The sequence below is a fragment of the Lipophrys pholis genome, assembly GCF_963383615.2.
Source record: "Lipophrys pholis genome assembly, chromosome: 5".
NCBI lineage: Eukaryota > Metazoa > Chordata > Actinopteri > Blenniiformes > Blenniidae > Lipophrys > Lipophrys pholis.
The window spans coordinates 9,967,696-9,985,988 of record NC_137628.1 but is presented as its reverse complement, the minus strand read 5'-3'; the positions used below and the strand labels follow the sequence as shown (position 1 = coordinate 9,985,988).

The 18,293-nt window shown below is 43.5% G+C and overlaps 1 protein-coding gene across 1 annotated transcript in view; it reads right to left on the bottom strand.

The window, feature by feature from the left end:
- Positions 1 to 18,293, bottom strand: part of krt222 (keratin 222) — a 28,551-nt gene that overhangs the window by 4,424 nt on the left and 5,834 nt on the right. Inside the window, exons 3-9 of the mRNA XM_080462679.1 lie at positions 14,472 to 14,554; positions 12,005 to 12,158; positions 10,079 to 10,390; positions 8,708 to 8,833; positions 8,262 to 8,482; positions 6,233 to 6,453; positions 4,253 to 4,355 (exon numbers count right to left, since the gene is read on the bottom strand). Of these exons, the coding sequence (XP_080318805.1) occupies positions 4,253 to 4,355; positions 6,233 to 6,453; positions 8,262 to 8,482; positions 8,708 to 8,833; positions 10,079 to 10,390; positions 12,005 to 12,158; positions 14,472 to 14,554 (1,220 nt within the window). The remainder of the gene's footprint in view (positions 1 to 4,252; positions 4,356 to 6,232; positions 6,454 to 8,261; positions 8,483 to 8,707; positions 8,834 to 10,078; positions 10,391 to 12,004; positions 12,159 to 14,471; positions 14,555 to 18,293) is intronic.

The window sequence follows — 18,293 nt, the reverse complement described above, 5'->3', positions numbered from 1 at the left end:
AATGGCTTCCAAAATATAACATTATAGTCATTATGGCATTTAGAATAGTGTTGGTTTGTTGGAAGTTGGGGTCGTGCACTATAGGCCACTCTCTTAAGCTGGTTTTGTGCTTATTGGCGTTTTTTTCTTCTTCTTGATATTACTTTTAATTTCATACTTAAGTAGTTTTGTACTTTTATGCTTCTACTTGAGTAAAGAACTTGAGTTGTTACACAAAGTACTTTCAAAAGAAAGTGTACCTATACATCTACTTGAGTGATGAATGTTATGAACAGCATGATAACTACACCATTTTCAGCATTTCTGCTGTTTCTGTGTAAACGGACATTATTTGCAATACGTTGCCGTGTAATGCAAAACTTTCCTGAAGCGAAAACACACCAAAAAATGTGTTTTCAGAGTTACACTTTGAGTGGTTCTGAGGACCGTTGTCGTGTAAACCGGCACATGGGATTATAAAACCTTCAAAAAATATTAGATTTACATTGTTTAGAGAAACGAATTAACACAAGTGGTGAAGTGTTTTTAACATTATATTTAGTTACAGGATGTAAAAACGTTCTTTATCCCTCAAAACACCCACATAGTTAAAAAGATTTGAACTAATGTCCCATAAACAATAAATACATTCAATATTTGATTTAAATGTTTCAGCCTGCATGTACGCAAGCAGGAGGCCTTTTCTTCTTCTGCCCTGTTGGGGCAGATCTCTACGCTGACTGCATGGCCTGCAGAGGGCAGCATGGCAGATCAATTGGAGCAGCCAGAGAGTCAATCGCCTCAGAATACTGCAGACAAACATGCTTGTATTTTGTAATAATGAAGCTGTGAGTGTGTGTTTGATAGGAAATAATAAATAATAATATCTGCTTCGACACAGCAAAAACAAACACAACAAACTACTGAAAAAAAAGTAACTAATTTGTAGTTACAGAAGCTTTCTTCCCTAAACTCTTGGCTGGACGTCAATGCTCTAATTCTGCATCATGAGATAATTCATCACAGTTTGTCTCAGCCAGACACTACAAAGTTATTTTGTTCCTCACAATGATCCAAGTTGCCCTCTGCTCTGGGGAAAACATGACAACCAGTGGCACAAACATGGCCCCCAGTCTTATTTATTCTGCAAGATGATTATTGGTTTGATGTGATGGATTATGTCGCTCTTATTAATAACCATGTTTAGATCACATATCAGGTGTAATTACTGTCTTTGAGGAGTGTCAAACATATGGCCTGTGGGCCAAAACAGACCTGCACAAGAAGGGTCCAGTCTGTCCCAGAGGAAGACATGACTAAGTGTGAGAAATCATAAAGACGACCTCACCGGAAAAGTTTCTATTTAAACAACTACTGCTTTGTAGAAAGGTGTATTATATGGAAAGATTTTGTGAGTATACACAAAGATGAAGGAAAGGAGTATTTAGTTGTTCTGTTATTCAAACGTTAGAAATCCCATTTACTTTCCTGTTTCAGCTTATTTAAAGGGGTCATATTATGAAAAGTTCACTTTCAAAAGGTTTTCCAACTGTAATATGCGTCCCCATACCTGGGAATGACGCCCCCCTCTCCCTTGCTTATTTCAATCTTAACAGAGTGTGTGCTTCAACGAGCCAATCAGAAATCAAACCCTATATAGTGTCATCGGGGGGGGGGTTCAGCTAATCCCTGTCAAGCTGTCCTCTCCATTTGACCCTCCCACAATTAGGCAGCTCTGCTCTGGCACATGGCGCCGCGAGAGGAAGTACTTCCTTCTCTTCTCAAGATGGGCATGTGTGGGCGGAGCCAGTCCAGCTCACTCAGACACAGCAGATTCTGAATGCAGCTCCTATGATCCAATATTTAAATGGATGAAAATCAAGGAAAAGCTGGATTTGGGGCAATAAACTATGAATACAACGTTTTTGAACCAATGAGACCATGTGGAAGTGTTAAATAGCTGTGTAATATGACCCCTTTAAAATCAATTGGAGACTGAACTAAAATGAGTTCTGACTTCAAGGTAAAAGACATCTCAAAAGCTTGAATGTTGATTTGACTCCTGGTTCAGTTTTTTTTGCCTCAACTGGTTTAGTTATGAAATCAGTAGCCAAACATCTCATCTGGTTCTTTTCTTGAGCGAGAAAAGTTCAGTAACAACTTGGCCGACGGCCTGGATTAAATACCAGTTAATCTGTAATGACCAAAGTTCCTGAACTCCAGGCCATAAGTTCTCCAACTGTGAAAAGCAGCTGAGAAGATGTGGATCTCTCCAAGTAATTATTATAAAAATGTTTTAATTCTTACCAATGGATAGAGCTTGAGTATCCACTGTTCAGGTCAAGGCTCTGAGCTGTAAAGGATTATTTTGTTGGCCACTTGATGGTGCTGCAAACTGTGAAAGTTTACTTCCTGTGTTTATGTAGTCTGTTTGGCTCATGAGTCTGCACATCCACATGAGAGAGCAGCAGCTTTAACCTCTATCAGTTATATGAATAGAAAACAAAGTAAAATGTGTGCAGGACCCTAAACATATACCCTCTTATATCACAAAAGGGGATGAAAATGAAATATTTCAGAACAGAAGCTGTGGATGTTAAACTTATGTGATGGTGCTTGATTGTTTCCTTTCTGGAGAAATGAAGCATCGAACTGATGTTAAAACCTGGAAAACGTGTTCTGAGGGCAGACACATCATGTGAACCACACAGTTTACCCCTCAGGAGCTTGGACTCCGACTCCAACACAATCCGACATGTTTGAACATTTCTGTTTGAACATTAATCAAACAATAACGGAGAAGTTGTTATTTCATTCCTTGGAAACTTGTTCCAGCAAAATTCATATGATTTTCATTGGAACTTGCTTTCTGGCTGTCAGCAGCTCCTGAAACACTGAATCATTCAAATTGATTAAAGGAAGGTGAGTCTGTGACACTCTGACACAGGTGATTGAGGTTTTAGGAAGAAACATGACAGATGTGTTGTCTGACATGCTATAAGTAAATAGGATGTATTGTAAAGATGTGTCAGGTGGTGAAAATGTACAGTGGAGACACAAGCCTGCCGCATACTGCCATCATCTGCCATGTACGTGATTCACTCAGATCCTATATAAAACATGAGAATTTTCATGCATAAGCGAATATATTGAAATTTAAATTCGAATTGCATTTGGAGGGTGATTAGCTGTTCTCAGCTATTCTAAGATGATGCTGTTCTCAGTCGTTCTCGCCTGTTCTCGGCCATTCTCAGCTGTTTTCAGCAGTTCTCAGCCGTCCTTGGCTGATCTCGGCTGTTCTCAGCTATTCCTGACTGTTGTTAGCTGTTTTCAGCTGTTCACGGCAGTGTTTATCTGAAGCTGTGATGGTGTTGTGTTATTCAGGAGACTCTGCTCCGATCAATACTTGTAGACAGACCCTTTCTCTGGAAGATGTCCAGGAGTGGCGAGCTGGAGCAACTTCAGCCAGGTGACGTCAGTGAGTGAATTCTCCAGGAAACACTTGAGGAACATTTTAGTAACAAGTCATTTCTCTTGTGTCTCTTTCATCAGTATCAATCAATCAAACTGTGTCTGTCAATCAATGCTCAGACAAAAGTCAGCCTTCTGCCGTGTCATATTGGAGCTGACGCTGTTTTTGAAATCCCTGTCTAATTAAAGGGTAACTGAAAAAAAAAAAAACTATGTAGGAGATCCTCCCAAACATACCGCAACACCCTACCCTGCCTTTGTCAAGGGAAGGCTAGAAAGTGATGTTGGCAGCTCCGGAGACATTTGACGACAACAAAGTATGTTCTCGTTTGTGTGTGTGTGTGTGTGTGTGTGTGTGTGTGTGTGTGTGTGTGTGTGTGCGCGCGCGCGCGTGCGCAGTTTCATGCCTGAAAAATGAACAAAGTCATTCTCCAACAATAACAGGTGCCCCGCCCTTCAGCCTGCACAAACGCAGGTATCCACATCAAACACCAGCCAAAAAAATTCCCATGCCGGCTGCGGTGAATCAGCCCTGGGAACCTGTGAGGCCAACTTAACGTTTTATTTGGCGTGACTCGCTCGACGTGTAAAGGTTTGTTTGGCCCAGACGTCGCCGCAGAGGCGAGGGTATCAAAGAGAACTAATGAGCGAGTCATTATCTCAGTCAGGAGTCTGAAAAGTTAATCCTTCAGAGAATTACAGAGTTAAAGTTGGTGTCAAAAAAGGTGTGAAATGTGTGTGATGTGGACTGGCTTGCTCTGAACTGTGCGGTGAAGAGTGTGGCAGGAACATCTGTACTCACTCGATGGTGCCGTGGCCCTCTGCACTCTCTCGCACCACGTTACCCTGAAGAATCTCCTGAGTCTTCACGGTGGAGATGGGCAGGTCTTTATCCTGCTCCGGCTCTGCACCACAACAAAAACAATCAACAGTGTCCTGTTAGGAAGGAGCACATGACTGCAAACTCAAAGTAAGATGGTAGTAACTGATTACTTTTCAAACAATCAGTACAGTCACTAAAGTTTCCACGAGTGGCTATAATTGAACACAGCCGCGCAGCTGCTGTCTCTCTCTGCATTCTGCATTCAAACACACGCTTAGCATTAGCATTGTCCAAAGTAGTTACCAATCCTAATCCTGAGTTAACTCGGTCCTCCTGGTAGCAAGGCATGAGTAGCAATAGCATTAGTTTCTGTTCACAGTCGCTGTGGTTAGCATTGCATCTATTCTGGTCGGGAAGTGGTGGTTCAAGGCTGGAGAAGCATAGTTCACAGGTTTGATTCCCACAGCCGAAAGGTAACCACTGTGGGTCCCTGAGCAACACCCCTGATCCCCATCAGCTCCCCAATGGGGCTTCCCAATGCATCCTAGAAACAGGATGGAGCATGACTACTTCACCCAACTCCTGTGTACTGGAGAAAGAGCCTTATTAATTCTCAATGAACTTCTCCTAACCATAACACACCAGCAGCATGAGCTTCTGTCCACAGAATCTGGCATTAGCATTAGTAGTCTCCCTTCAGAAGCTCTGTCATGATCCTCTTGACTTTAACTTCACCTTTGGCCCTATTGAGTCATAAAATGATTACTATTATTAAATCATTATGGCTCCAACTGAATTTTCCATGTGCTCATTGCAGATGATTGTTGTCCAAGGAGAAAATAGTTGAAGAGCTGCAGAGCTGCTCTCTCCTAATGCACTGCTCCATGTTGGCCCACTGTTAGCTTTAGCATGAGCTAACGGCTGTTGCTGTTTCACTAAACTCATGTCTCCTGAAAGAGGAGTGCCACATTAACCTTGAACAATGGCAGTCTTCCTGATATCAACTCATGAGTAACAATACCATTAGCATAGTAGCGGTGATTAGCATTGGTAAACCTGATAAATTGCTAGTATAAGCATACAACCATAACCATAACCATAGCATACATACGCTCTCTGCTGCTCTGTCTAGTTTCTCCTCACTAACTAATAATTCTCACTGTAACTCCACTACTTTTGGCTCTATTGAGTCATAAAGTGATGATGACTGTTATTAAATCATAAACGCTGGGACAGTTACTAAATTTTCCGTGAGCTCATTACACACTATTGTTGTCAAATGTGAAAAGAGTTGATGAGCCTCAGAGCAGTTAGGATAAACTCATCTCTGTTAGGAGGAGCCTAGTTAATCCCGAACCCACTCAGTTCTCCTGAGGGCAACAAGGAACATATAACACTGTTGGTAGCATTAGCCGTAATTCACAATGCCGGTCTGAAGAAACTTCAGCTTCTATTTTACTCTTGTTGTCATTAGATCATAAATATGATTGTTTCTGGCAATAACATTCAAATTATAGAGCATCTTCCTCCCACTTATGGATGTAACTTCAGCTAACAGCCAGATTCTAGGGCATCTTCTTATGTGACCATTATTATTACGGTACAGAAAATGTTCCAAATGACTAGTTGCTTTGTATCTGCAGTAGCAAGCCAAGTCACTACGCCACCGTTGATAAATAGAACTATTAACCTCTTAATTTTGAGTGACTTTTCAGTACAACATTGTTACAAAATTGTGTTAAAAAAGACAGAGCACCCTCTCCTGGTGAGTGTCTTTATAACTGCTTGCTGGCATCTGAGTCAGTCATTTATTAAGATTCAGTTTAGGGATTCACTGAGGCCACACTGCCCCAGGTCATTTCTTTTGAAGTGACTTTGATGACTTAAAAAAAAAAAAAAAAGCTGCTGACTCATGGAGATGAGTGAAATGACTGAACTGAGGTGACGTCTTGTTGTTACCTGTGAGGATGACGAGGCTCTGCTGTCGGTACAGGATGCTTTTCTTCAGCCCGTTCTCTGCGGGGAGCAGTGGCGGTATCTCCGGCAGAGGCTCCGACTTGGGCTCATCCGGAGTAATGGCGGGGTCACTGAAGCCATTGTCCAGCCCGTTTTCCCCAGGCTCCACCACAGGAGACCGCCAGGGCCGAAGACCCATCGGCTGCACAGTGCGGCCCATGTACCTGCAGTACACGGGAGCATCACACTACGTTCAGCACTCATTACTAAAATGAAATTAGTCATATTTGGAGATCTGCTGTGTCTCTCTCTGTCTGGCTCACTGAGCTAACTTTAGCAAGTTACTGTCTTTAGGGTTACGAAATACTGAACTGTTTATTAACGCTGTCATCCTGACAACAACATAAAACATGCCCTAAGTCATATCAGCATTGGCCTGTATATACAGAGCTGTGATTAGCATTAGCATGCTTAAATAGCAGTCAGATTCCCTTTCTAAGAATTGCCTGTGTCTGCCTGCATGTTGGTTGTTGCTGTTGAATGTTTTTGAGAGGGGAAATGTCCACCTGTTTGTCTTCACTGCAATGTTTTGGAGAAACAGCCTCTCAGTAATCTGGTGATCTTGTTTCCTCTGTGATTAAGCTGTTTTCCTAAAGTGCAGACTGCGGCAGGGTTCAGACCTATACTAAAAGCATCTATGAAGTCTCTCTTTCTCCTTTAATTTCATCTACAATTGAGCGCTTCGAATACAGACTACAGATACCACACTGTATCTCTCTCCGTGACGTCAACCTGTAAAACTGAGGAAAACCCGGGGCAGCACACTGATCCATCTGCAACCTCTGTGAGAAGCCATAAAACAAAACTACCTTCCACTATCTATATAAATGACAATCATATGGTTGACGCAGCAAATGTGCCAGACTGTAAAAGATCCATCCATCATCCAGAAAGTTTGGAGGATAATTAGAGGGCTCGTCAGAAGAACACAGTATATAATAAAACACACAAAGACGAGGCGGCAGGTTGGAGTCTGTCAGGTCTGATTCAACAGTTTCCCATCAATGAATCACTGGTGGAAACTTTGTCATCGCTCCTAATCAACAGTTTCCTGTTTCTACTGACTTTCTGGTGGACCCCCGATAAATTGTGGCCCAATTCTGTGTGTGCAGCCGGAATGATGTTGGATTTAGAGGAATAGTTTTGTGAGGAGGTCGTTTGTTAGATCTGTCAATGTTGAGTTTAAGATGCAATCTTTGTGTTTTACCTTTACATCTATAGACATATCTAACCATCAAAATCAAAAATTATTCGACCACTGTGTCCAATCCCAGTTGAGGCTCATTTCTGCATGTCTCTCACACACAGAGCGATTCGTATTCTTTGTTCATTGTGTTTGTATTTCTGTCCCTCTTCTGGAAGCTCACACATTCAGATGGATGGAATAGTACCACCAGCCATCATAAGGGGCAGTGTTGAGAAATGAATAACTAATGTGTGACTTTCTTGAGGAGCATCTGGATACCAACATCGTAAATAGGGATGTCCCTGCGACTTCCTGTCAGCATCATCATAGTTATCATAGACTCGAAAAAAGACTTCAAGTCTTGGTATTTAGTCAGTTTGTTGAGTCAGAGCCACAGCCTTTGCTGGATCAATGCCAAAAGCTCATTCCAACACATTGCACACATGAGACTTGAAGGTAGAGACAATTCTACCGTTTCAATCAGAAATGAAGGAGAAATGAGCCTGAAGTAGAACAAGCAAAATCCACACTTAAAGAACCAGGGACCTTATCATCATGAGGAGAAAGTTCTGACCGTACACGACCATGAAATGAAGGTGAAACAGATTCTAACTTTGATATCTAATTTATTTATAAATATATACATTTTGAATTTAATCTGCGTCTTAAGTGTCACAATCTTAAATCCTGAAGCTCATCAGGATCAGCAGACACCAGCATTTACTGTCACAGGCCAGCTGAGACCATCTATACCAGCAAACACCAGCAGAGACCAGCAGTGCTCACCTGCCCTCTTCGCGCTCCAGCAGTCGTCTGTAGGTGGCGATCTCTCGCTCCAGCCTCATCTTGGTGTTGAGCAGCTGGCTGTGGCGCTGGCGCTGCGTGGCAAGTCCGTCCCTCACCTGCTCCAGCTCACCCTCCAGCCCGGCGATCACCTGCGACAGGTCCTGCAGCTGGCTGGAGTACATCCGCTGGGTGTTCTGCAGGGAGGTCTCCAGGCCTTTCTCCTGAGCCCACCACACACAACCAGCGGCTCAGATCAAGAGCAGACGAAAAACTAACAGTGTGACACTTAAAAACACATGAACACTCTCGAGATACCTTAAATCTGAATATTTACTGAAGTTACATCAGTTAGCGGGAGGAAGATGCTCTATATTGCTATCTCATCTCTTAGATATTAAAGGTGCACACATGCTGAGTGTGTTTCTGGCCGCTGTGCGTTTTCCTACCAGTGCATGCAGGGTCTCTATCTCCACCTGCAGGGAGTGCCACTGCTTCCTGGCCTCGGCCAGCTCAGCCCTCGCCTCCCGCAGGGCGGCGCCACCGAGGCTCACCTGCGTCCACGCTGCCTCCTCCTGCAGGACCAGAGGTGGGCAGCATGTTAAAGCGAGAACAACAAGACTACCCCGACAGACCCCCGTCAACATGCTGCAACACGATAGCATGATTCCCATTTTGAAAACTTATAAAACAACAGGAATGATGAAAACAGGATGATTCTTAAAAACAAAGCCAGGGCAAAATAATGAGTGTAAAACATGCAAAAACTTTGAAGTATGCTTTTCAAAAACTTTCCAGAGTGTAACTTTTTAACTGTTTGGTGCTTTATTGCAAATATTCTTTTCATTTCACCTGTTTGTAATAACCGAAGTGCAGGAACAGAAAGTTCTATAATAGAAGACTTTGGTAAAAGTAAAAAGTACTGAGGACACGGATGATTCAGGATTCAGACCGCGACCCTGCTGAGGGAGCTGCACTCTCAGCTGCTCCTCACAAGTCTGGAGCAGAATAATAAAACACTATAACACAGAGGTCCTGGGATCAGGGAAACCCTTCAACATGGACGAATGAATATACAGTATAGACAGTTAGAGAGATATAGAATTACTTGTATTACGACAACCACCATCAAAAGGTCAGTCATGATGAGTTTAATTTATAGTAATACAGTTTACCATGACTGAATGTGACTCTAGGTCTGAGTTAAAGAATGAGAAAAAGTCAAATCCGACTGTCAGAGGAAACAAGCTGAGAAGAAATTAACTATTCAAACCAAATGTGCAGATATATTCAGTAAAGAAAATTCTAATACCTGCCTAACAAACATAAACCTTCAGGTAAAATACTGAAAATGAAATACCCTGATAGGATTTAATTAACAACTCAAAAATAATATGTATCATGAATTTGAATAACTGTGAACTCAGATTGAAATAGCACACTGAACAAGAACAGATGAGACTTTAAATACCTCTATAAATCTTAAGTGGAGTCCACTAAAACAGATGCATCAAATGGTAAATAAATACACAGTGAGTGAGACTGAAATCTACCTTTTAAATGCTTAATTGATCTGAACGATTATTCTCTCTCTTACACACACACACACACACACACACACACACACACACACACACACACACACACACACACACACACACACACACACACACACACACACACACACACACACACACACACACACACACACACACTTGAGTTCACTCATCATGCCAGCGGGACGTCCTGTTGTCGGTGTGTGAGGGTGTGTCTGATCCCTGAAACAACCAGAGGATGAGGTTGCAGGAGTGGATGCGTACTTCATTGAGGAATCCTCTGTGTGTTCGACATGATGCTGCTGCTGCTGCTCCTCCTGTTCCTCCCATACGGCTGGGCCCGGCCAAGCCGGACGCTGGATTTGAGAGCAGGGGCAGGTGATGCCTCTCGCCTGGGCTGGGCACTCTGCCCTGGTCGCACTGCGCTCGGATTCGGTCGGGGAGCTGGGTGAGCTCCATCCCTGTGCCATCCTCCTCCTCCACTCCTCCTCCTGCTGCTGCTGCTGCTGCTGCCGTGGTCGACACTAACAGAACATCACAGGAGCCGGCTCGCTGCAGCTGCAGAGCCCGGGCTGCCTGCAAACAGTCAAACACAAGGAGATCAGGTGGGAGGGGGGGGAGCACAAGGGGGAGAGAGAGAGAGAGAGAGAGAGAGAGAGAGAGAGAGAGAGAGAGAGAGAGAGAGAGAGGAGTAGAAAGAAATACAAGAAGAAAGACAGAGAGACGAGCAGGATTAAAATAGTCTGCAAATGACCAGGTGAATGAACGTAAAGGACAGGGATGGGACGGTGCTAGTGTGTGTGTGTGTGTGTGTGTGTGTGTGTGCACAGGAAAGACCCCAGTGAAGTGTTGGAGGGGAGGTATTAGTCAGCAGGAATGAGGAAATAGACAGGAGACAAGACACAGGAGAAACACACTCACACACACACACACACACACACACACACACACACACACACACACACACACACACACACACACACACACACACACAGGCTGCTGCTGAGTCAGGGTCACAGCTGGTCTGTCAATATTTTCTCATCAGACAACAATAATTTTCTGTAATTGAAAGGTTAAAAATGGTTTATTTCAACATTTTATTCACTTTAAAAGAGAAAAATTGAATAAAACTTCTGTACAATAACAGCCAGCTCTCTCTTTCTTTCTTTCTACAATGGGTTTAGTAACTGTACACTTCAGATAGTAAATATTTAACAAACCTTTCACACTGACAAAGAGGAAAACCATTTGTAATACCATGGGTTTTTTTTTAGGTTGTGTAGTGCTGCAGTGGAAAGTTCTCACTTCTCCTTGCAAACTGTCTCCATTTCTAGTTTGGATTGGGTCCTTTAGCGGTTTAGATTTTCTACCGGGGTTATTCTTTTTCATTCACCCCCAAACCACAATCTGTTTGCATGAGCGTGAAATTTAACACATTTTATCAGGATCTGTTGCTCTGTCTACTCAAACGGAAAACTTTTGTTGCATTTTGGGGTTCTTTTACATGACAACGGTGCTCTGAACCACTGAAAATGCAACTTGTTAAAAACAGCTCCCAAGGTGGAACTTGTAAAAAACACTCAGTTTATGTCTCCATGGAAACGGGAGAAAAAGCAACTTTTCTGAAATATTGCGCATGTGCACCACGGCTGTAGTAAATAGCACATGTGCGACTGGATGGACAATAAGAACAATGTTTGGCTCCAGAGTGTCATGACTCCCAGCTCATATTCTCTGGGACTTGGTAGTTTTTTAATCGATAGTCACCATAGTAACAATTCAACATTTCTGTCCGTCCATACGAATGTCCGTGTTGTTGCCGTTGTTAATGTTTATACCCATTGTTCTCTGCATGCATGTGGGTTCATTACAAAAACAAAGAAGAGCGCCAACTTGTGGCCTGGCATTAAAACGACATCGTTTTCAGCATTTCTGCCTTTTATGTGCCAACGGACATTGTTTTCAAAACGTTGACATAAACACTAAACTTTCTTCGACGAAAATGCTAAAACGAAGTAAGTTCATATAAACGGGGTCTTCGTAAATCAGACCCAGTGACTCTAATACAGAGTTACTCTGAGGGGGAACCAAGCACACTGAGTTACAGTCTCACTCTTTCAGGGTCACATTTACACTGTTGGTTCTGAAAAGAAGATAAATTCGAGGCAAAAAAACATGAACTCATGTCACCTCAAACTCCTGGTGCATCTCCTGCAGCTCCGTCATGGATCGATGGCAGTCGGCCTGCAGAGTCTCGCTGCTCTGATCCACCTTCCTCTTCGTCTCTCGGAGCAGAGCCACTTGCTGCTCCAGACGTCTGGTGTTCTTCTCCTCCGTCTCACACCTACCGCGAGACATCGTCCACGCACCGGTTACACACATTTGAACGAAAGGGTTTAAAATAGTTCAGCACACACGTCATTCCTGTCTGACCGAGTGTGCAAAATAAACACAAGTCGATCGTCTTGAATTTGCTTCATATTTTATGTAAAATGTTAACGTGTATCGGCTTTAAATCTCTTATGAGTTGAACAAGTAGATTTATTTATATTTTCTGTGTGTAGCGATCTTAAAAATGCACAATAAGTAGGGGCTTCTCATTTTTCCAGGACTACTTTTTGGTAGAGCATTCGTCTCTCAATCAGAAGGTCGCAGGTTTGTTTCCCTATTTCCCCTGCCCACATGTCGAAGTGTAGTTGAGCAAGACACTGAACCCCAAATTGCTTCCAATGGAAGGATTGAGCGCCTTGCATATGGTGGCTGCCTACATTGGCGTGTGAATGGGTGCGTAAAGGGGAGAATGTGATTAACAATGTAAGGCGTTCAGGGACGGCTCAAGCAGTAGGAAAGAGCTGTATAAGTGAAATCTATTTACCATTTGAGATTCATGCTACTAATGTGACATGCTGCTGAATCTGTGATTGGACGGTCGTGTTGCAGAACTCCTGGAGGTCTCTGTGATCACTACTGTATAGATACTAAGCTCAATGTGTCAGCTTTCTGGTAGTTTTTGAATTTCTTGACATCATAAATAGTCTCTGTGATTATACTGAAGACAAGTAGGCTTGTCAAGATAAGGTAAGGTAAGGTAACGGGTTTAAAAACCGCATGCCATCAATAAACATTATCACCTTAAAGATTTACTGACGGTTCAACACTGTGCGTCCTAGCCTCAAAGACTCAAAGTTTTCCCAGCGATAAGAAAAGATTTTGCATGCCCTATTTATCCTCTGCAATTTTAACCATCGGCACTAATAAAAACACAGAAATGCTTTGTTTAAATTCCTGAGGGCACTTCAGCTCGCAGTCCAAGGTGCGGTCGGGTGTGTCCAAGTCTGTTTTCACTGTTAGGGTGGAATGTCTGTGCGCATCAGTTGGCACACAGTTCAAAGTGGTTTTATTTATTCACTATTTATTCCTAAGCTTTGAACATAACATACAATAAACCAATCAGAATGCCATCTCATACTTCCTTAGATGCCTTATAAGGACATTTAAGTTGTAGTATTTCATGAGGCATGGATGTGTGTGTGTGTGTGTGTGTGTGTGTGTGTGTGTGTATACTTGGATTTGCTCATTTTTAACTTGGGTTTTTCAGCCTTTTTTTTTTTATTGTTCAGATTTTTGTTTATAAAATCACATTGAAAAAGATGAATGTTGCAAATCATTATATTTTTTTGTTCAATACAACATTAAATAAGCCATATTTTGGATATGCAAAGAGTTTGAGAAATAGTTGTTCACATTAGGCTCTGAAAACTTAATCTGATTAAAAGTACTCACTTAAAGCAAGTTTATGAAGATAAATGAACTGAGAAATTAGTAACTTGTTTAACAGTTAAATGCCAACTAAGAACAAAATCTGAAACAGAAAACAAATCAAACTCCAGCATTGAGTTGATTTGATATGGAACACTTTAAATGGGGATTCAAACAATAAGTATTATGATGAGTGTTCGAGCTGAGTGACCATTATGAGCTGCTGACGGGACATGAAGAAACATTAACATCCTGCTCAGAATGGTGTAAACAGGAGAAGAGCAGGTGAACGTGTGAAGCTACACCGTCCTTCAGGAGTTAATGACTAACAGCTCTGTGTGTGTGTGTGTGTGTGTGTGTGTGTGTGTGTGTGTGTGTGTGTGTGTGTGTGTGTGTGTGTGTGTGTGTGTGTGTGTGTGTGTGTGTGTGTGTGTGTGTGTGTGTGTGTGTGTGTGTGTGTGTGTGTGTGTGTGTGTGTGTGTGTGCGTGCGTGTGTGTCAGTCTGCATCAATACATAAGTGAAAGTGCCGACGCAGCACAAAGCCCGGCCTGGATTTGTATGCAGGTTGGCTCACAGGAGCGCGAGTTAGATAACAGGCCCGGAAAAAGCATCACAGCAGCAGGATGAAAACAGGAAGACTTCCAGAATTACACTAAATAATGACACGTCTTCATATGCTTGCTATGAGAACTCAACAATTATTCCTGGAATTTAGTTAAAATGACCAATTAAATTGCAGAAAATGCGATATTTCTGCGTCTCTACCCGATCCCTGTGAATCTGAGGTTGATAAAGAGGATTTAGCAGGTTTTATGGGAGGTGGTCTGATGCCTACAGCCCTAATCAATAAGCCAAGGAGAAACATTGCAGCTTTCAGGAGAAACAAAAGCAGCTGACCTGGCCTGGATAGCAGCCGCTCTGCACTTCATGTTGTCAGACTGTAACGCCAGTTGAGCATTTTCCATGAGTAGCTTACCAACCTGACAGAAACAAGAAGAAGAAAAAAACAATTAACCTTCATAAAATGGGATTGAACGATATGCAGAAAGACAGCATTCCTAAAGCAGTAGCTCACTGGATCACGATTTGTCACACGATTTGTCACGCAATCCAACAGAAAACACAGAGATTTCTTTGACTTTCATCTGTCAGAGTGATCTATAATAAGTTTCTAATGCAGCGCAAACTGATCTATGACGAATATTACAGAAAGCCAAACAACTGTGAACACAAACTCATCAAACAAAAGTAGGATCCATCCATCCATCCATCCATCCATCCATCCATCCATCCATCCTCCAACCCCAGATTTTCCTTTCCTTCATACTTCCTTCAGATCTTCTGGTTTGACTCTGAGCTGCGAAACTGACACAACCAGAGTTAGAACCTCTCAGCAGGTCCATGGTCAACTTCAAAGTCCATCTTAGTTTGAAATGCCTGGTCGACCATTAATGAGTGGCCACCAGAGGGCGTCCTGATTAGATGAAGCTCCTCAGAGGCTCCACTTTGAGACTCTGATGAATGTCTGAGCTCCACACTCAGTGAGATCTACATCTGGATCCACACTCAGGGGTGGAGTGGCCTTGATTGTTTATCTTTCACCTCATATTCGTACAAATGTGATCAATGTTACACAATCTGTCGCATTCACCCAGTCACTCATAAAATTATGGAGACACTCTTCCACCAATGGTGATGGCTGTCCATCCATTGGCAAACAATTCCAGGCTTCCACAAAGACGCACAGATCTGTCTCCTCACCCCAACATCCTCTTTTATACCTGTTATTTTGGCCATAAGAGGTATATTGACCCAATGATCCAATATAGCATACATAGCATATGTTGGGCCATTGGGCTTCTACAATCAAATTTTTCACATTGGAAGGTTGTGTGGCTGTGATGGCCAAATGAAGCTTCATGAAGCTTCATGAACCACTTCCTTTATTTTCTGACTCCACAAGATTGGCGATAAGTGTGCTTTCAAACATTTGTTGAACAGACAGCGCCATCTAGTGACTTTAGAAAAATAAAGAAAGTGGTTCAATAAGAGGCCCCGGCTAGCTCAGTTGGTAGAGCATGAGACACAATCTCAAGGTAGTGGGTTCATGTCCCACGTTGGGCGCCACTTTCCCGTGGGCTCACCACCTGCAGGAAAGGTTCTTAATCGGTGTAATGTGATCTGGGTGACGGTGCTCAGACTGCCACCCCTGGAAGCGGATAAGCGGGAGACGATGGATGGATGGATGGATGGATGGATGGATGGATGGATGGATGGATGGATAGTTCAATAAGCTTCACTTCGCCATCACAAGTGAGTGTACTTAAACTAGTGGAATTGGGTTTTAACAGTAAGGTTCACTCTCTAATTAATCTAACTATGGCTATGACTCATTTCAGTATGTAAGAAGAACACCATTATCATGAAGCTCAATCAATTAAAAATCAAGCTAACAGTCAATGCAGCCATATTTCTTGGACGATTTGTGTGCATTGGTGTGCGGGTAGCCCAGGAGTTCCACTTGAACTCCGCTCCATCAAGTTATGTGAGAAGGCCTTTGTGGACCCACCACAAGGCCCACCTGCCAACATGAAGATCAGTGCATCACTGTGTGAGAGGGCGGAGAGCCATGAGGCTTCATGGGCTCCTGCAGCAGAAACTGGCTCTCGGAAAAATAGGCCCTGGGCACTTTCTCAGGTCTTTAGAGTCTACACAAAGTCTCATTATGCGTTTGACATAAAGATACTTAAATTTTGACGACCTCAGAGCTCATCTAGCCCTCATCTAGATCAGCGTGAGGTTTGTGCTCCTGGGTGAGATACGACTGAAGTGAAGCCAATCTGAACCTCAGATGACTCTGTTGTTTAATCATCTTCATGACTTGATGAGGTTAGAAACCTCCAGTTTTGCAAACAGATTAACTGCAAAGCTAAAAGAAAGCTGAAATATTTTCAGCATCAATGAATTAAAAACCACTGGAAAAGCCTGAAGGCTTCTTTATAATAACATAACAGCTTTCTGTCATAGACAAGAAGACGAAAAACTCTTAATCAAGTTTCGCTCAATCTCGTTGCTTCCCACCTTCAACTGGTTGAGGGTTGAGAGTGGTTCCTGCTTAAATAATTGACCACATTGATTATGTAGGATTTAAAAGTTTGTTTTTTTTTCTCTTTGAGTTCATCACAATAAAGTTTTGAATAGATTATGTTGTAACCTGCCCTTCTTACATGAAACTGAAGACAGCGAAAGTGGCTCTCAATTTTCTCTATGATCCAGCAAAATAAAATTGGTGAATTTAAATTGAATAATTTTTGGATTGCTGTACTCTTGATGACATGAGCCTATGTTTTCTTTTGAGTATATCTGAGTTCAGGTCATACACAGGCAAACAGAAGAAAAGAGGAGGAGGAAACACTGCTTGTAACACTGAATGTGACGTTTGTCTCACACTGTCTCCAGCTTCAGGCTCCTTGACGTCCCCTCCATGTGTTTGATTGCTGATCCCTGCCCTGATGTGTTTCACCTGTGTTGGAGCCAAAATCCTTTGTTCACTCACCCTCATGAGGAAGGGGGGGGGGGGGCGAGGAGGGGGGTGAGCCACGTTTCTTTGAGAACAAAGAAACCATGTGCTCAACCCTGGAAAATTCGCCATTGATCACATGACCCCCCCCTGGGGGGCCCCCGGGTCCCCCCTCCTCTAGCTGCGGCACTGCAGCTCGACGGCAGGGGGACCCAAAATCCCGTCATCACCGGGTCACCGGCCCGGTGACGCGCAAGCCAACCCCGCGTGGATTGGCTGAACCACGGCCAACGCCGCGGGGAGCCCGGAAGACATCATAACGGTATAAATTCAGGCCCGGGAAGAGATCCAGCCTCTTCCAAAACGAAATCGCGTCAACCCAGACGCACCTTTTCGTAAGGAGACAAAGCGCCTCGTGTTAACGCACCTGGACCGGGCCTGAATTTTCTTCACCTCGCTGGACGAGCTCAAGAAAAGCGGGAATTCCCTTTATTTTTGGTTTCCCCTTCTTTTTTTTCTTCCTTTTTTTTGTTTGCATCCTCCGGACCCCGAGCGCGCGCTGCAACCGCACGCTCGTCTGCAGACCGACCTGAGCATCGCTTCTTCACTCCCCCCCTCATCGCAAGAAGCTGCTGATCGCCCCTCGGATCACACTACGGGTTTCCCCTCCGTAGTCCACGTCAGGTCTCTATTTTCTGGGACGCCAGAGAACCGCCCGCGGCCACAAATCGACGGATTTCACCTGGCCACGGAAGCACGTTTCCCCCTCGTCCAACCAAGTAAGGCTTAGAGTCTGGGCAGGAATTAGAATAACGTGATATTATTATTGCTGTGTGTTTATTGTTGGTACTTGTAACTTTGGGACGCCGATCCCTGTTTCTGAGTACTTTTGTGTCTACGCGTGGACGGCCATCCACGCGAATCATCGCACGCACGCGCGAGCCTCCTCATCCTCAGCTCACGCTTCTGCTCCCAGAGTCCATATCTGCCTGAACAGCCGTTTTTGGACTCTGTACGTGTAAGCTGAGGCGGTCGCGTCAGTGTACACAGTCAGACACCCCCTCCTCTCTCCTCTCTCTCTCTCCTCTTCTCCTCTGTTTCCCTGTTCACTAACCAGCGCACGGTACGGCCGCCGCTGCCTCCAAGCGCCTCCTTTCAGTGCGTCCCTGGGACCGTGTGTAGTTCACTGCGGCTCGGAT